Genomic DNA, 20,280 nt, shown 5'->3' with positions numbered 1-20,280 from the left:
GGACTCACCTGAAAGCCTACAAGTCTTACACCAGGACTGCATGTTGTACCACATTTCCTAAGGCACTTCAAAAAGGTAAAACAAAAATAAAATATTTTCTCAAATACTGTGGAAGATCAGCCTTCTGAGACTGCAATACAAGCCTACATCCTCAGTACAGTACCCTGAAGAGCTATTTGTGAATTGCAGTTTACTTAAAAACATTTCATAAAACACTGATTCTTGACACACCAGAGATGCCCATTCACACTCACCTGGTGTTGTCTCTGTCAGCAAAGGCTCTGCAGCTGGCAGCATAGAGGGCCACCACCTCTGCTTGTCACATCCATGGGGACATCTGTCAGAGCTCATCCTGTTCAGCCAAACCAATGAACATCCCAGGTATGAAAGCAAGAACCACTACACACTCCATCACTATGGGCAGGCTTTAAAGGACACACACAGAGCACCACCAACAAGGGAAAGCAGAAACACTCCCTAACCTGCTCCCAAAAGCATGTGCTGCCAGTTAGAGAAGTGAGAGTGATACCAGGTGTCTCTTGTGATCAGTTGCAACCCACCCAAAACAGTCAACAAGGTACCAAAAGAAAAACTGACTGCAGCATTCAAGTTGTTCTGGGCCTAGACTTAGCCCCCTGCACCAGGGCAGCTGGCAGTACACCCATATCTCCCACTCCCCAGGAGCTGAGGGACTCAACACACCTGGCAAAGAGATGTTTGCATGCTCTGGTGGGCAGGAAAACAAGGCTCCAAAAACCAACAGGGATCCCCAAAGAGGGGAGCAGGACAAGGTGAGGCACCCTCCAGGAACAGGCAGTGGGGAGCCCAGAGCAGAAGTTCACTGCCCAGCATCATGGATGCACTAGTCTTATGTTTTTTTTCCAGGAAAGACAAAAGCTGTCTCTGCTCCCCACCTCCAGCTGAAATAGTCTGAACAGTAGCTTTCTAACAGCTCCATTGCGTGAAGGGGATGGTGGTACAGTTGCTCCTTGCAGCAGTGCTGACCACCCTGTGACTGCTTCTGCCCCATGACATCAGCAGCTCAAGCAGCAAAGGGTAGTGCTTCACTACAGCATCACAGAATCAATTAGGATGGAAAAGACCTCTGAGATCATCGAGTCCAACCCATTACCAAAGACCACCATGTCAACTAGACCATGGCACAAAGTACTACATCCAGCCTTTCCTTAAACACCTCCAGGGACAGTGACTCCACCACCTCCCTAGGCAGTCCATTCCAATGTTTAATCACTTTCTCTGAAGAAATTCCTTCTAGTGTCCAACCTAAACCTCCCCTGGAACGCTTAAGACTATGTCCTCTTGTCCTGTCATGAGCTGCCTGGGAGAAAACGCTGATCTTCACCTGGCTACAGCTTCCTTTCATGAAGTTTAGAGAGTGATAAGGTCTCCCCTGAGCCTCCTCTTCTCCAGGCTAAACAAGCCTCTCCCCCAGCTCCCTCAGCCACTCCTTACAGGACTTACCCTTCTGACCCCTCCCCAGTGCTGTTACCCTTCTCTGGACCTGCTTCAGCACCTCAGCATCCTTCCTGAACTGAGGGGCCCAGAACTGGACACAGTATGCAAGGTATGGCCTCACCAATGCTGAGTACAGGGGCACAGTCACTTCCCTAGTCCTGCTGGCCCCACTATTTCTGATACAAGCGAGGATTCCATTGGCCTTCTTGGCCACCTGGACACACTGATGGGTACATCCACATGGGACAGGCCCTTAGCAGACTTGCTGGTCTCTTTTCCCTGTCCCCATGCTCCAATGGCTTGATTGGCACTTAAATTAATTGCAATTAATTGCAAAGATGGGGGGATAATTTGTGAGCTACCCACACTGTGGCAGTGTGAGGTGCCTGGGCTGTGGCCATGCGCCTGCACCACTAACATGCCCTGTGGCTACCACAGGATTAGTCCAGCCCTGCCATCCAGCATGATGACACCAGACAAGGAAATATCATGAGTCAGCAATGTTTTGAATCCTTCCCCTTTGTCTGCTGGCTTTTGGCGGCTGGTGTGCCCTGTCCTCCTGCCAGCAAGTGCTCCTCAAAGCCAAGGGTAGCCAGAACATCTCCTTGGAAATCAAGGAATCGCAAGTCATTTGGGGATAACGTATAGAAAAGTGTTGTCAAGTCAGGAGCAGATCAGCAGTCAGGAAGATAACCCGATGCGTTAATTAATTCTGTGTAGACCGGGGAGTATATGCTCCCTGGAGCCAGCTGCTGCAGCCCGTGAGGAGAACACGGCTGGCTGCTCCCTCTGAGCCCGCGGGTCGCAGGGCTGGAGCACACGGAGTGCCCGCGTTCGCGCGGGGTTTCCTCCTCTATTTCTTTGGCTCAGAATCAGGCTCAGGCTCGCTGCCGTCAGTACTTCCCGCTGCCTCCCTCCCTCGGCGGGATGAGGACGGTGCCCGAGGAGCGCCCGCAGCAGCGGCTCCTCCTCAAGGCACAGCGTTGGCCACCAGGCGGCGCCGGCGGGCCGCGGCGGGCGCGGGGCGGGGCGGCCCCGACCCCGGGCGGGTCTGGGGGTCACACCCTCCCTCCCCTCACGGCACTGCCCCGACCCCGGGCGGGTCTGGGGGTCACACCCTCCCTCCCCTCACGGCACTGCCCCGACCCCGGGCGGGTCTGGGGGTCACACCGTCCCTCCCGTCACGGCACTGCCCCGGCACGGACCGCGCCCCGGCACGGGGAATGGCGAAGTTGAGCAAAGCGCTCTCAGAACCTGCAGGGAAAACACCCCGAACTGTGCAGGAGGAAATACACACATACACACAAACAAACACACGCACCCAAACACACACGCACCCTTCTGCACACCGCAGCCAAGCGCTAAACACAGCATAGCAAAACTTAGCATTTCTTAAACAGAGGAGCTGCATGTGCATACTAGAGGATCCGTTAAAGTGTATTTTTGATAATGCCACCACAGACCAGTAAAGTATCCAAGAAAGCTCGCAGGTTCCGTGTAAGCTCCCACCTCAGCTCTTCCTCCACTCCGCGTCTCAGGTGGAGCTCAGGTAGCTCTGACTCAAGCTAGGAAACACGCCGACTGAGATCAGGGAGATTTCTGTAATAGCCATTTAGTACATTAATGCCCACAGGAGAACAGGAAAAGTAAACCAAAAAAAAGGTACCGAGTGCTAAGAATGCCAAATCATTAAACAGACTCATTGCTTCAGCATTAGGATCTTTTCCCATGGATCCAGGACAAAGAACATCCCATGAAAACACCCACCAACCCGTGGGATTTCTGGTGTGTACACCACCGTTAACCAGCAGCAAATGTGCTGCAAGTGCTGCCATGGTGTTGGGCTCAGCACAAAACTCTCATTTAAAAAGATGCTGTAGTAAAGGTCAAATGTTTGGAGCTGAAATAGTCCATGCTTGCCATCTTTAAAGGTCAGTTTTCCCAACACCAGTGCATAAATGAGTGCAGATATGAACCAAATCTCAGTGTGTAACACCCCACCTTTTGTCTAATAGTATTTTTGTAAGTTTTAATTGCATATTATTTCTCAGAAATTACTGCCAAAAAATATTACTCCTTTCTATAATGAGTATCTGTATGAAACTTGCAGCTGAAGGAGAAGATGCTGTACATTAGGCTCTACAAAAATCCAGTTGGATTGCTTTCCATTTGACCCAGCAGCACGTGGAAAGATGGACACAAGGGGCAACTAAAAGGCAGGCCCAGGAACAATCATGAGAAGGGAAATATCACTAAAATACAATGAATGCACACTACGCTAATTGATATAATCCATGTTTTTATTTCTATTCCAAATTGGGAACAGAAACATTCCACTGCAAAGGGACACTGACAAACACAATAAACCCACTTACACAACGTAGCCTTTTCATGCCCCTTAACAACCCCACCAGCTTTTACTCTGGGTTTCCTTTCTGCCAGTTGGTTCACAGGAAGCATTTGTACCTGCGATTAAGACACTGCTGCTACAGGTGTGACCGTTTTATCGTCATTAATGATTTGCCTTGCATAGAATTGCTTCTGTCTTTGGTCACCGGTATGATAAGGAAACGAGGACCTTTGATAGGAGTAGGGCTGAATCATCCATGTGTGAGCTGCCTTCTGTTTGCTCAGTTCTGCTTCCCCAGTCACCATGGATTTAAAGGTATCTGTGCCCAGCTGACGGACTGTTGCAGCAATAAGCCAAACACCAGAACAGGACATTAGAGGGCAGCAAGCACACTTACTGCTGCCTGGCTTTATCCAGAGCCAAGGCAAAGGTAAAAACCTCTGTCCCAACACTCAGGGGCAAAAGGTTTCTGTGCCCATTTCCAAATAGTTCCAAATTTCCTGGTTTTGAATGACTGCAGTGTGCAAGAAGCAGATTTAGGAATATACTGCACCCCAGCTGAACCCTGTGAAGAGTGTAAGGTTAATTGAACCAACCTGGAGAATTTCTACAGCACAAGAACGTAAATGTTCAGGTCACTCAGACAGTAACTTGTGAAATCCAGGGCACCATAATCTCATGTGAAAGGATTTTTATTTATGAAAGCGTGATTAAGTCCCCTTGCAATATACACAGACAACCCCTACTCCAGCTGTACCAGGCAGGAATGCAATGCTACAGTTCACACAAACAAGATGGAGAATGATGTTCTGGTCATTGGTTATCTCCAGTGGATTTTTTTTTTATTCAGAATGACACCTGAGGAAAGGCTGTCTGGCACTGAAAGTTATAATTAAGGCTTTTTACATGTTTTAATAAAATGGAACTATTGAAACTACCACCATTGCTTACCACAAAATTCAAATACACCACCAGCTTCTTTAACAGTTGAAAAGAAAGTTTGAAGGCTATTTTTATAAGCCTTGACAGATGTCAAGAAATAGACACTGAACTTCCTTTTCATGCTCAAAGTAGTGATTTATGACAGAATATATTAGGAAATCTCATATTTTCACGGTTCTCTTAACTACTGCAGAGCCCTTTATTTCTCCAGTTGCCTATCAGCATTATAACAAATAACACTACTTAAAGTTTAAAGGCTGAGGACTAGTAAAGTCATGCACATAAAAAGAGTAAAATGAGTAGGTTCAAGTTTTCCGTTACTCATTTGTAAGAGTGGAAGAGAAACTCTGCAATACGTGCTTTTATTTCACTTATCCATTTTGTGACCTCAGGAAAAAAACAGCTAGAGGAACAGGTAGTGAAGAAAAGGGTTAGAGTACTTGTTTCTCAAAAAACAAAAACAAAAATCCCAAAACTTACTAAATACCACTACCAAACAAAAAAAAAAATTAGTGCCAGACCATTACAGTCCTATCAAAAGCTGAGAAACATCAGTGTTGCAGCTACGCTCGTTTAAGGATGCAAACAAGGCATCATTCATAAGCAAAAGATGCAGTCCCTTATTTGCCTGGGTGCTACAGCTGGACAGTGCATACAGGCACACAAACATGGTTATACTAAAAAGAGAATAGGTACTAAAATTCAGTGTCTGCCTGCGTGGTCTCCAGCTTTTATGTGGTCTAGCACATAAAAACACCTCAAACTGAAAATACGTATTATGGACCTTAACGTGCAATGAGAGCAACAAATTGCACCTTAGATGCTTCTTCCACCATTAAGAGGTGGAAATGCTCCTCAGAAGAGGGCATTTAGTGACAACAGCAGTACATGATAAAGCATTTGTACTTCGAGTAAGAAAACTAGTCAAACACACTGGTAACCCTGCTCAAGAGCCTGAGCTGGAAGCTTAAGCTCTGCTCTGTCTTCTGCAGACACTCAGCTACTTCACAGCTAAAGCCTGAACACAGGCAGTTCACAATGAAGTACTTCACGTGAGAATTTCACTAAGAGGGCAAGTGGGGGATGGAACAAGGCCTCAAGCAAATCACTGGGACTTTTATGGGCAGTAAGTCTAATCCAGTATCAAACCAGAGAAAGCTCTCTGATCAAAAGCTAGCCACCTGCCCTATGAAGGAAGCTGCTGTGAACCACAGACTGCGAGACTATCAAGAGACACTTCTCAGCTTTGAGAGACTCTAAGTGGGCTCCTGGCACTCTCCCGAACTCAGTAAGTCACCATTCTTAAACATAAGCAGTGCAACTACATGTATTTAATATATTCCACATTAAAAGCATTCACAGCTAGTTACATTTGACCTTAGGGGCTGTTAGGTTCACAGACCAAATATCCCTCATACTTCTATTCTCTCTCAATACTATCCTGGAAAAACATGAGTTTTCCCATTATTCTGTATGTTTCTAGACTTAAAACAGATACCTGCCAGGATTTATTTGTTAAAGGGAAAGCAAGATCAGATGCATTTTCCTCCATCTCCATTTAAAATTGTCTTTATTTCAGTCATTTTAAGCAGAAACCTCTCACAGCAGTTGGGATAAGCAGGCTGTTAAACCATTACACTGTTACATTCAATTGCAGAGATACATCTCACTTCATACAAGTATAAGCAAAGGTGTGTTTGTGGTGAGGTTTTTTAAGGAGCAGTTTTTATATGTCTCAGTGTGCCAAGTACATTGATCTGCACTCTTTGCATCAGGAGGCCAACTAGGGACACAGTACATCTTGCCTGTGGAACACAGGGGGGATTAAACCATTGTGTCATGACAAACCTTACCTGACAGGAAAGCACATTCAACTTGCTTGAGGAATCCAACTGTTCACCTATACTCAGTATTGTCATGGGTGGGGGTCCTTAATTGCACAAAGGTACAGAGCACTACTTCTTGGATTACTTAAAACTTAACTGAGCACTACCCTCATATCTTGACTCTTAAAATATCTGAGGCACAAGTATGTGTGTGTACTTGTTTTATTCATAATTTGTCTTGGGATACCAAATATATTTCTACTTCAGGTGATTCAACAGACTTGTTGACCTCATTTCAAAACATCCACTGATCCATTTTTCATTCAATGGCAATATCGAATGTTAAAAGGAACATAAAAACAAACATGCACACAATTGTACAGTTTTCATAAATGTCTATTTCATTATTTGTGGGTAGCGCATTAAACAGTTAAATACATTTAAATAATGTTTAAGTGACTGCACTAATGCAGAATTTTAACTAGATGGGTAACCAATTTAACTAGAAACCAGCTAACAAGTAACTGTCTAAATACTTCAAATACAGCTCTTGTTCTAGGTCATCCTTCTTGGAAAAAAAAAGCCTGCTGGTCACATTGGAAATACATTTTAAGGCCAAATTCTTCTGATATCCCTTCTCTGCAGCAGTTTCTTCACCTTTTTAAGCCTCCAATTCCAGGCCAAGACCAAGTTTATGGCCACCAGCATTGATGCTCTTTCCATCTATCAGGGCAGACAGTGTAAGCTTCACACCTGTAAGATTTTTAAGCAGCACGTTTACAACACACACAGTAGCTTTTATGCAACCCAACCTCCGTCACTACGAGTCCCAATTGTAGCTCTTTTTCTATTTCATTACTTTTTTTTATATTTACCCACGAAATCCACTGAAAGTTAGTCATGCGAACCAAGCTAGATGCTTTTTGTAAACACTGTGTTATGAAGTGGATATACAAAGTCTCTAATTGCTAAACACACAAGAGCTCTCCTTTCCCCCATTAAGGTGTGCAAAGGAGGAGGAAAATTGTGGACAGACACGAGGTCAGAACAAGTTACATTCTGGAGGGTTTCTTTACTAAATACGAAGAGCAGGAAGTGTGTTTTTTTGACAATTAATTGTTCTTTCAAGACCTGCTATCATTCAGTGTTGTATGATTAGAGAAAACAATGCCAAAAAAGAAAACCTGCTTTGCCTAGCCTAAAATTAAGCTGTCAAACACAATACAGTCCACTCCTGTACAAATCAGTGAGGAATATAATGCATTAATACCATTAGATAAAATGGAGTTTGTATTACTTAGATAAAGGTTCGATGTGCAACATAAGCTACTGTAAAACACCTACTTTGCCTTCAAGACAAAATTATTCTGAAGAAGGAAAATAGTTGCATATGAACGCATAGATCAATTTTTCTTTGTGATGCATTAAAGATATATATGTGACATAATTCATGTGATAACTCTTACCTGGCCTCAGCGTCTGGGTGTAACCCACTCCAACTAGACTAGAATTGTTCACTTTTGCCTATTAAAAAAAAACAAGACAAAAGCAATTGAAAGGTAACTAATTAGTTCTTTGTTATCATTTAGAAACTAGAATAACTATGGCAACACTGCCATTATCAGCTTAACCAAATTTTACCTGTTCTTTCAATACCTCTCTGCTTCCTGAATTCTCTCCTTCAAGTATTTGCCCTTGTCCCTGTACTTGCAGCTGAAGCAGTAACATATTTAAGAACAGGGAGAACTGTTACTGAAATGTGGTTTTGCAGGTGAACTTCCCCATTTCTGCCTTTTCAGAAGGCCACAGGCATTTACCACCAGTCTCCCAAAACATGCCACTTCAGAAGAAACATCCATGTTCGTATTATTACAAAAGAATTAGCATTACAAGTCCAATCATCCAAGCAGCAAAAATTTTCTTATTTCTACGTATCATAAACAATATGTGAAAACTTATTTATCTCACTTTGCATCACTTCCACAACAAGATGATTCCAATGATCCAGGTTCAATCCTAACTTTGTAATGTACAGAAAACTGTTGTGCTTATAACCTTTTTAATCACTATTGCAAGGAGTTCTTACCATGAGAACGCACCAGAGCTCCCCAAAAACTGGTTTTAAAGAAATTCTGTAAACTTACAGAACTAGACATGAAAGGTGGGGTTTTTTCCCCATTGTGTTTTTCTTTTAATAAACTCTCTAGAGTAGACCCAGCATTTGACAGTCAGGTTCTGAGAGACTCTGCAGACATTACAGAATTTAAATACTGCTGGTTTTATTATAACTGCCAGGATGGTTAAGAGTAATTCCTACAAGTGTTCACAATCTTTTTTTGTACTAATAGCACACGGGTTTGCAGACACTGAAAAGACACTGTACTCAGCACAACCCTTCAGGTTACAGCCACACTCACCGAGATAGAAGCAGTGGAATCCAACTTGTATTTAGCTGCAATGCCAAAACGAGTGCTGTTGCTGCCTGCTGTCCAAGCCAGGTTTACAGCAGTTTCAAGATGGTCACTCACTTTTTGGTAGATTGACCCACCAAATTCAGAACCATCATTGCTGCACAAATTAAGAAAAAAGTTAAGTTTCCTATATTAACATACCCTCTCCCCTTTTTTCCCCCCCCTTCTTTTTACTACTTCAAATTTTTATTTAAATTAGAATTTCAAAAGTTTGAGTTGTTTCTCATTTTTTGGCAAGAGAAGGGGAGATTTATTTTGCCCTAAAGCCTTTGTTAAATTGCAATAATTCATGGAAATAAAGAGGTATTTCAGAGTGCTACTTTGTATTACTTGCAATTCTCACGCTACTGTTGAATAAAGTCCTTGAACAAAATTCCAGATCGCATCCTTATGAAACTGATGGATAAAAGTTAGTTAGAAAATGCCCATTATGAATTCATGACTATTGAATACATATGAAAATCCTAAAATGACTTTTTAAAAAAATCTGTCACAATGTTTTACATTAGTAAATTGAAATGGAATTCTTACATGCCAGACTACATAGTATTTTGTAGTTTTCTCCCATACTCCTCAATTTCCATGAATTTGGACAGACACAATCCCCATCCTTCCCCTCCAAATGCACAAACTTCTACCTAACTAAATGCACTAGAACTCCACCAGTTTTTATTAACCCAGATTGAAAACACTGTTTTTCAGCAGGTTTTTCCGACCTTGCTCCAAAGCACATAAGATCTAAAGGCAGCAAGTCTGAAATTTCATAAACAAGATGTCTTACACTTGTTTAGCTACACTGTTTTATGCACTCTTCATTCCTGACAGTCAAGAAGATGAACCTACTCAAAAAGTCCAAAAGCAAAGCTCTAGTCTTGCCCTAGAAGCTACTATTTACCTGCTTAAATAGTGCAACACTAATTACTACTTCTAACAAATCTGCTGTCCTTAAATTGTAGTCTGATATAATTAATTCAACGTAATAGGAGAGCTGGAAAAAGCATTATGACCAGTTCTGCATAACTGAACTACTGAACTTTCAATTGGCATGTACTTCAATATTATTCAAGCTGTATCCTGCTGCAAGTCACAGGTGTTTACTGTTTTGAAGAGAAATACAAAGTATCTTTTACACTTATTTAGTTTCCTATTGAAAAATGCACTCTATTTAATTGCCTTGTAAGCACCTGTTGATATTTCAAGCATTTGTATTTTCACTAGAAGGAAAGGTAGAGAAAGCCTGCTTCTAAAAATTTGGACAAAATTTTCAGTACTTACACATTAGTGTGCAGCTGGAAGTCTCCAGTCTTGTAACCCACAGAGAAATTATTTCTTGTCAATTTTGATTTGGCACTATCAAAAGTCATCTGATAACCAGCAAGCCAGCCTTCATAACCAAGGACAGCTGAACCGTGGATTGCAGGTCCAGCAAAATCAAAGTCAACATCACAACCTAGGTTTACGCATTCACGTTTGTAAGCTGACTTAATTTTACCACTTTTCTTTCTGAAACAGAGAAACAGTTATCTTAAGACAAGGCATACATGATCTTCCTCAATGAACTGCAAAATTCAAGCCATATGACTCTAGACAATGTATCTAAATGCCACGCCCACGCAGCCCCTAGGCCGGGCAGAAGTACAGGCAGCCCATCCAGAGCACAAGGGGGTACTGCAAACAGGCATTTTCCAATAAAGGCAGCAGCAGCTGAATGCCTCCTGCAATCTTCCAAGTATTCTATCCCAGACAATAAGTGAAGTGGGCTGTTGTGAAATGTACAATACTAACCCCACAGTGATGTGATGAGAGCAGAATAAATAAAATTAATAGCACAATCCTTTAGCATTGGGATTTGCTAATTTGGATCAATAGCAAACCATACAAACAGCTCTGTCAATACCACAGACCAGCTGTTACTGCCCTAAGTAAGGTAAAAAGGTTAACAATTCTTACCCTGTATTTGGTGAGAAAGTTGTATCAAATGTCAACTTCAGGCCTTTGGCAAGCTAATTGAAGGGGGAGAAGAGAAGATAAAGCTATAAGTTCTGTTCTGTTAGATAGGTAAAACAAATAAATACTCTTCTAATCTATTACCTGATCTTCAATTGCAATTTCTGTTCCCAGAGTGTTATCTGTGTTCCATTTTTCTGTGAAAGTCAGCCCATACTCAGCCCACTTGTATTTGGTCTCCAAGCTCCCATTCACTTTTCCAGTGTCTGTGTTCGATGAACCAGATGTTGTGAATTCCTAAAAGGGACAGAAGATACATGTGATTCTGAAAGCATTATACAGTGTTTTCTGCAGCAAACACTAAGATCTTGTTATTCTATACAAGTTTAAAATCAGTAGACAACTTGCAGAGGGAGAAGGGAGACCGGCATGGCCAAGAAGAACTTCCCTAGTCCCCATCTCAACTGCAGTGTTCCTGCCAATATTACAGACTGTACAGGGTTGCAACCTAACTCCAAAGCAAGACAGTAGTCATCATAAGTATACTCCTTAAAAGCAGAAACAAGTTCTTTTAATGTAAGGCTAAATTTGATACTCCCAAAGAGCAACTTAAAAATGAAACCAAAAGCCAAGAACACTAAAAGGCACATAATGCAACTCTAGTAAAATTCTTGAAGGACCACATACATATTTTTTTCCATTTTTTTTGTCAACCATCCCCAAAGATAAATTATGGACAACTGTAAAATGTCATAGAATGGTATGATTTTTCAAATTGGGAGTGGGTGGTTTGGTTTTTTGTTTGGTTTGGATTTTTGATTGATTTTTAAAGAGAGTTATTAGTCTAACCAACACACCAGCCTTTCACGCCAGCCACAGGCACACATGTATTTACTGACATCTATAAAATTCCCTGGCACTTTGGTTTCATGACACACAAGGGTAACATTCATGTTTGAATAGTGGGCTCAGGGAACGGTCTGGTTATATGGTACGGTATGGACTTACCTGGAATTCTTCAAAGGACTTAGAAGTTACCAATATCACTCACATCTCTTTATTAAAGGACTTAGTCCCTGATGTTTCTCACTATTTGGATTCTCACAAAGAACAAAATGAATAGTTTCTATGTACCACTATTCAGAAACTAAAGGCAATACATAGCAGAAGTGGAAGCCAGGTTTTACAATACATGTTAAAGAGTTCTTTCCATTGAAATATTACTGCTGTTATGATTTAAAAAGCTGACTATTTCAACTTTCTAAAACATATAAATAAAAATTTCATCTGTCTTCCTCCATGCACAACATTATTTTCAAATAAACTTCTCACACTCACCTCCCCCAGAATGAAAAACAAATTTAAAATCGCAAGTCCTTAAGCACTCTGACAGTCCAAGCCCAGAGAGCACAGAGCAAACGTGCATGAGACTGTTCTTTAATGCTGGCTGATCAAACTTAACCATGTCCAAGATATTTATTTGTGTTATGTTAGTGGACCCCTAAGCTATCCACATAGCTGCAAAATTCTAGTAAGGTCTGTTTCTTAGCAAGGGGCAGGGACTACAGAAATACCTCCAGGTTTAACTTCCTGCTTTGTGCTGCTCCTATTACACAGGTCTGTGTGACTGACGCTATTGTGGCAATAGCTTCAGGAGCAGCAAATTATTACCTCTTATCTCTGCTTTAAAGCATCTGCAGTACATTCATGCCAGCAGTTTGTCCTCCTGGGAAGAATGGCTTATAACTGGTATGGGATTCACATTAGGGCTTAGGTTTTTCAGAGAGTTTTACCAGTGTAACCAGCATTCTTGAAAAGCACAAGCTACATCTATAACAGGGCTCTTGCAAATTGTGCTTCAGTTGGGATACAGATCTCTGGAAAAAGCAGAGCATATAATCCAGGAATCTTTTTTCTAACAGCAAGTTACACTGCTAAAGCTCCAGTTATAGGGGAAAATAAAAAAAATCTACTTTTATATCTTGCAAAGTCTGCTCTAGAAATTATAAAAGTTACAGGGGGCACTGCTTGCATGACAAAGACATCCTGCATGGAACACTACTGCAACACTTTAATACCCAGCGGAGCCAAAGATTCAACATGCTAATTCAATGCCAACTACTTCATACAAGCATCAAGATGGCAGAAATTTTCACCAAATACAAACAACATCACAAGGCACTATAATCAGTATATTAAAACACCATAAAAATCTGTCAGCTATTTGTTCACCTTCAGACTTAAGACCAGGGACAACTAACAAACCCTTTTATCTTACCAAGATTACTAAACAGTGCAATACCCCTGCTACATTCAGACCTTTAGGGGCTTCTGAAATTATTTTACACCAGAAGTTTATCATTCATAAAATCTATAAGATACTTCACAGCATCTGCAGAGCATCCCTTCTAACTAAATATCAGAACATATCCAGAAAGAAAACATAATGAATAAAAGTTATTTAAACTCACCACTCCGCTTGCAGATTTTGTTTTCACATCCAGTTTCACCAACCCAAAACCTTAACAAATAAAAGTCAAAGTTACACGATTAGGCCTTAAGTAAGGCCCTGCACATTTTTCAAGAAGCTGGTCTTCCAAGCAGTCTCAGCAGTGTGCCACATATATACATATAAATAAACAACTATAGACTGACTTCAGCAACGTGCAAATTTTAGATGCTGCAGCAGGTAAAGGAAGCTACTCCAAAGCAAGCCGGGAGTTCTGTTCAATCACCACCACACAGAAAGTGGGGAGTAGCCTCTCAGTTGTACACTGTACATTTAACTACCAAATGATGGCTTCCAAGAGTAAATTTAGTGACAGAGGAAATACATAATTTTCCGCTCCTGGAACGGCATTGCTTACATTTCCTCTCAGCACCAAGACAAAATATCTCAAAGTAAAACTCTACAAGAGTGAAGTCACCGGGTAATACGCAACCATTGGAACCGTAATATAAGTAGGTTTTATGAGTGTCAATTCACATTGTTATCCCTAGAGCTGAGCAACAGTCTTGGTGAAAAAGCCCCCACATGCATTCCCAAAGACCAGAAAGAAACAGCACTGTAACAAAGAATAAGTTAACTATGCAACTGTCTGGTATTAAATAATTTCAAAATGTAGAAGGATTCTTTATCCCAATAGCCTTTCCTCTTTCTATTCCAAAAAAGGCTATAACATTACACTGGTATATAACCCTTTCTACATCAACAAATGTTGTGGCACAGACAGACCGGTAAACAAAGTGTACTCCTAAGTTAAACTACCCTTGCTGCTTACATGCTTGCATACTTGTACACCTCTGACATTTACGTGGCTAGAGCAGTAAAATTTAACAGACTTCACATCAAAACAGCCCACAAAAAGCCTCCAACAATGTTAATTGACTGCAGTGATATAAAAACAGCACACCCTCTCCCTTCTCAGAAATACGGGCATTTAAGCATTCAATTTTACATACCATTTTAAAAAGGCAATTCATTGTTGCACCTCAAACACTGTATGTTAAAAAAGGTACTATTCTTACCATATCCTTTATTGAAGATATCTCTGGCAGATTTGCCAAGGTCTACGTACGACGGAGGAATCGCCATTGGAGCTGAAAGGTAAAAAGCTAATTAATAGTGAACCTTTTTCCACTGCACACAAAAAAATGCTACCACAACTCTTTCAAGATACTCTTTAAGGCCGTTTCATCTATATGAAGGCAGTTAATGGATATAATGGCTCACACAATTACGGTGTTCTGTGAAACACCTACATATTTTCAGCTAAGGTCACTGAACAGGGGATGTTTTCTCAGAAGAGGCATTACAAGACCACCCAGTTCTTAATTTTTCAAGTCCACTTCTCCATGCACCTTTAATTACCAGAAATAAACTAATACCTTACATTTCCAGAGTTGGCACAGTTACCACCAAAAACCCGGAAACTGTACATCTGAAAAACTATAATGCAGACAGTTAATTCTCTGAAGTTCTACAAAGTCAAATTTGACACATGCCTATGAAAAGTACCTGAAAATCCTACAAGATTTATTTATGAAACTGTAAAAAGAAGGCATATCTCTTCTGCAACATCATTTTCACCCCACATTTTATATGGCAGACATGCCATTATTATTTATATTTATTATACAGAAACACATATAAAAATGTTCAAATTAAAAAAGAACATCTAATGCCATTAACTAGCAATCAATCTGTTGAAGTTTTTCCTCCCTATAGCATGCAAGAGTTTAAATTTGGGAGGTTTTCTTGTTTGTTTAAAACATACAAGTAGGAGGAGTGCTAGGTCCCTGAGAAAAGCTCCCTTGTGAGAAAAGCTCTCTTTAGAGTCCCTTTCTCTGACAGGGAGCCTCTGGCAATGTGGTTGTTCAAGAATCTGTCGCTCAAGACGAGCTGTGCCCCGGCCCGGGGATGGAAGACACTAAGCTAAGGTCTCACCCCGGCCTGTATCGCCCTCCTCCCTGCGAAGATACACTCTATCTGCACCTTTCTTCGGGGACTGTGTTCCCATGATTTCAACAGCAAAAGGCCACTGCTACAGAGGCCCTGTATTTTAAAGCTGCGAAATACAGAAAACAGCATATTAATAATTCTCCTCGTGCTGTGAAAGGAGGAAGAAGGGCCGAGGGAACAATGCAGCTAACTAGATAAGGCCATGAAAAGGCCAAACACAAGCAAACAAAAATCTTATCTACTCAAACTGATTGGTCACATTTGTTTAGCAGAGAAAGTCAGATTAACATAATTGACTGTTTATCTTGCTCTCTGTGGTGGGGTTTTAAGGGGTTTGGGGTTTTTTTGAAGTAAATGAAGAAGTATCTTCAGAACCTGAAAAATAACAAGGGTAGTATTCTCACACATTAACTTCCAACTGAAAGCAAAAGTGATTACTTCATTTTTATATAGTACTTTTAACCAATATTTAAATTTCCATCATCTGGCTATAGGACTGCTTATCTTCTGCAAATCTACACAAGATCCTAAAGTGTACTCATTAATACAGGATCAAGGCAAGCCCTTTTTTTCCTCTTCTCAAAACCATTTCTTCCCATCTTTTCACAGCCTTATCTATATCAAGGAAAACTTTCCTGGAGCATCCAATTTAGAAAAAAAAAATGCCTTCAGGGCACCACACCATTAGGCAGACTATTGTTAAAGAATAGCATCCACATTAAAAAACCCCAAACCCTAATTACCCCTGCTATATACAGCCTAATTGTATGAACTGCTACTATTAAAAAAAAAAAAAAAAAAAAAAAAAAAAAAAAAAAACCAAAAACCACCAAACTATTTCCACAATCAATGGAAAGGCACAAGACTGCTCCTTAACTTTCTACAATTCATAAGGCAGTTTTCCAGAATACCTTACTCCATCTCCCTACTGCCAGAAGAGGACAACTTCATCCTCCTCTGAGCCACCAACATTAACACTCAGTTTCACACACGCACACACACAAAAACAAAAACACCCAAACAAAAAACTTCCTTCAGCAAAGACATCTAAACTCTACAACCAGGTCACTACAGCAAGACATCTATCTTGCTCAAGAACTTAAGTCTGTTTTTCCAGGGAGTTAAATTAAATGTTAAATTTAAAAAAGACACGAAAATTACTTAGAGCATGTGAAGTTTAAAAAAGTTCAAGTTTATAGAACAGATCCTAATCCCAGTGACAAGCCATTAAATGGTTCCTATTATTTATTCAATAAAATGAAGCAGATGATTGACCAAATTACAAGGGAGTGTGGGAACACTGCTCTAGCCCTTCTACATTTCTGCTGTACAGCAACTGTACAATTCTTTAGCAGTTTAAAATATTTTAAAGAAGGTCTAGTTATACGTTTCCTTTAATAAACGGATCTCACTTCTAACCAGCATCTTCAAAAGAATAATTATTTTTAGTTTTAAAATTTCATATTAGCATTCAGCATAGACATGATTTTAGAGAGCAAATAAATGAGCTTTTCCCTTTTGTTTTAATGTTTCCAATCTGACTAAATAACCATCACAGACAAGAGATTTATGCTAAGCAGAAACGTCCTGAGAAGTTAACAAACTTGTATCCATGTCAAAATTCAAAGGATTATTACTATAAAGAGGATGTTGCTGTTTTATCAGGCCTAGTTAAGCATTCTTCCCACTGCAAGGAAACTAGCCAGTATTTGTCAGACATTCTAGCCTACACATGCAAGTTTTGTAATAAAAAGTTAGTACAACTGCCACGCTGCTGCTCAAATTCTATACTAACAGGGACAGACAAGGACAAAAGAGGAAACCAAAAGTTCATTTTGAATATACTAAATCCTCGATAAACCAGTGTCACCATCAGAATACTCATTAAATGAAAACAGGGCCATTAAAAAAAAAAATCAATCCCATGTCCTCCAATGTTAGCTAGGTTTGCAAATTCTTATAATCAAAAGTAAATTTCAATCCAATTTTGAAGAGTCTTTCACTTAAAAACAACTGATTAGAAGGGACTAAAATATAAGTACCATTTAGCAACTGGAGGTTTACTGTAAAAATAACTAAGAAATAATTGACTCGAATTACTGAATATATTTGAAACAAGTGAGAGCTCCACCCTAATCTTTGTTTCAGGCCACAAGAAGGAAAAAGAAAAAGTTTAATTAATCTGTTACTCAAGAGCCACAATCATGCTTTCTTCTCCCATAAAAAGAAAAAAGAATGACCCCAAGAAAAGAAAAATGTATTAACGTTATCGGAATCATTACATCACCGTTTTCCTTCAAGGCAGTATCCCACACCCTATAATTAAGGAATGCCACAGACTTCTATTAAGATTTCTAACAATTTTAAGATCTCAGGATATTGAAGATCAGACCAGAAACCAGATCAGGTTATTAACAAAAAAAAAGGGGGACTCATGTAATTTTAAAAAGCAGCAATAACTATGCCCAAATTATCCCAGTATGCCAGTAAACAGCAACAGAAAAAATGAGATTACTTAAAGCAAAATTTGTTAAAATACATTGGACACACTCTGACCTTCTGGCTTACAGGGATACTACATACAGCTTAAAAAAGAGAAAATCCATCTCCTTCCCCTTGCATTAACTGTCTCCCTACCTCAGCTGGGAGGTGGACACGCAAGCCCAACCCTGGCCAGGCCAGTGCACAGACTAAGAGGAGAACGCCTGGAAATGCACTACAGGCTCCGCACCGCAGGCAGGGGCAGTAACGCAGCGCCTCCCCAGGGGAAGGGAGAGCAGGGCAGAGCGGGGGTGCGGCAGCAGGGCCGGCCCGATCGCGGCCCCAGGCCCGGCGCCAGGCGCGCCCGCCCCGCCGCAAGGTGAACCCGCTCCGCGCGGCCATCTTGGGCATCCCGGCCCGACCTCCGCCCGCCGCGCTCACGCACCGGGCCCGGCCCCGGGAACACGGGGGCAGCGACCGCCCAGAGCCCCCCGCCCGCCCCGCCCGCGGCACCCGCCGGCGCCGGGGACGCGCCCTCGGCCCCGCCAGACCGGCCCGCGCGGCCCCAGCCCCGCTCGCCGCCTGGCGAGCCCCACCCGCCCTCCCCTGCCCCGCTTGGCCAGTGTCGGCCCGGGCCGGCACCTGCGTGTGTCGGGCGGGTGGCGGAGCGGGGCCGGTGCGGGGTCGGGCCGTGCGGAGACCGCGCTGCTGCAGCCGCGGGCACTGGAGGGCGAAGTGAAGGAGACACCGATCCGCCCGCCCGCCGCGCCGCCCGCAGGACCCCGGCGCGCCGGGGCCGCCCTTCCCGCCGCCTGCCCCGCCAGCCGCGCCCGCCGCCGCCCGCGAGGCCGGAGCGGCCCCCGCCCGGGGCGTGGGAACGGGCGGCACCGGGCGGGGACGCGGCACCGGGACACGGGCCGGGCAGGGACGCCCCGGGCACGCAGGCACTCAGCGGGGCAGCCCCGGAGGCGGAGGGGGCCTGCGAGGGAAGGGGAGGGGCGAGGAGGGGCGGGGCGAGAGGGGCCGGGAGAGCCCCCGGCACCGCCCCGCGCCGAAAGATCCTGTCTCCTTGCGGCGGCCCAGGGAGTGTGGGCAGCTGCAGGCGGCTCTCGGCTGCACAAACAGGAGGGTCCGTGCCTAGAGCCTCCCCCCTTCCCGGGAAGGTACCCGTCACCCTTCCAGAGGCTGCCCGTCGCTCACACCGACTCGGGGGGCCCTTCACCCGAGCCAGCCGCCGACACCGCTCCGCAGCCCGTGGCGTTTGTGCAGGAGGTGCTTGCCAGGGGCGGCCCTCGCTCCTCGCAGCCCGCGGAGCCCTTTCTCAGAGCCCTTCCCTCCCCGCAGGGATCGCGGCGCACGCGGAGGTGACGCGGTGCCCAGCATCGCTCTGCAGGGATGGTCGCCGTGCCTCTCCCACTGGAATTGAACACTTGGTTACACCAACATGCGCTGCTGTTGCTACCGCGAGCCCACAGACGCCCCCCCGACACCTGACAGGGCGGCTGTGCCATCGCTGGGCTGGCAGCTGTGCTTCATATAACCAGGTTTGCTGCCTCTTGCAGACAAGCTACCACAGACTTTCCAACTGCCTAAACTCCATTTTTACCTTCCAGTCACCTTCCACCAGGAGATGCCCATGCACTCCACAACAGAAGACAGTGTATCTCAGGCCAAGAGAAGCAATAACCCTCGGAAAGCTTTCCTAGATAGTGCTGACCATAAATCAGACCTGCTGGAGAAAACAGTCCCACGACTATTGTGCAGCAGTCCCTGCACGGCTCTGCAGTAGGAATCACTGAGTCACCAGCGCAGACCATTGCTAGGCCAAGGAACTGCAGTTCTAAAATTCATAGCTGTGCCCTGCTTGCTTGGATTATGACATGGTCAAAATTACTCAAAGTAAAAATAATTAACAAATACAAGCTATATTTGCATTATATGAAAAACACACATTAACATCCAACACCATTTATTTTCCAGACCACATGGTACAACAGTAATTTTCCAGGTTATTGAGAAGAGAGCAGATTAACAGCAATGCCCAACATAATGCCACCCATCACCTACTAGTTATATTGAAAGATAAACAACTGATTTTTTTCTTCTGGTGCAAGCAAATGCTTTCACATCAGAAAGCCCAACAGGTTTCTGTTATGTTTCATTTCCATATTTTTAAATAAGACAGCTTGGCATTCCAAAGATGGATATGTATTGATGAATCAAGAAGGAAAGCCACATGCTGAGAAAATGACTAGCAGTAGGAGAAGAAAACTAGTGTATCTTATTGTGCATGGAAACATACACTAGGAATAAACAGATCTGATT

At 43.0% G+C, this 20,280-nt stretch overlaps 1 protein-coding gene across 2 annotated transcripts; it reads right to left on the bottom strand.

Moving 5' to 3' along the window:
• Positions 1-3,762: 3,762 nt before the first annotated feature.
• Positions 3,763-18,738, bottom strand: VDAC2 (voltage dependent anion channel 2). 2 transcript variants are annotated; one of them, XM_039379227.1, is made up of 10 exons: positions 18,598-18,738; positions 14,541-14,612; positions 13,484-13,533; positions 11,157-11,309; positions 11,016-11,068; positions 10,341-10,568; positions 9,012-9,162; positions 8,236-8,307; positions 8,061-8,118; positions 3,763-7,347 (listed from the first exon to the last, which is right to left on the bottom strand). In XM_039379227.1, exons 2-10 carry the CDS (start codon positions 14,605-14,607, stop codon positions 7,256-7,258), a joined length of 924 nt encoding a protein of 307 aa, XP_039235161.1. In that variant the 5' UTR covers positions 14,608-14,612; positions 18,598-18,738; the 3' UTR covers positions 3,763-7,255. The 2 variants fall into 2 exon arrangements, with proteins under 2 accessions (XP_039235161.1, XP_027595670.1); XM_027739869.2 differs by lacking the exon at positions 8,236-8,307.
• Between the last annotated feature and the right edge of the window lie 1,542 nt (positions 18,739-20,280).

The sequence above is a fragment of the Pipra filicauda genome, unplaced genomic scaffold, assembly GCF_003945595.2.
Source record: "Pipra filicauda isolate LSUMZ 115617 unplaced genomic scaffold, ASM394559v2 scaffold15_size4787011_pilon, whole genome shotgun sequence".
In the NCBI taxonomy this organism is placed as follows: domain Eukaryota; kingdom Metazoa; phylum Chordata; class Aves; order Passeriformes; family Pipridae; genus Pipra; species Pipra filicauda.
The sequence above is the reverse complement of the archived record's forward strand: the minus strand, read 5'-3'. Positions and strand labels throughout refer to the sequence as shown.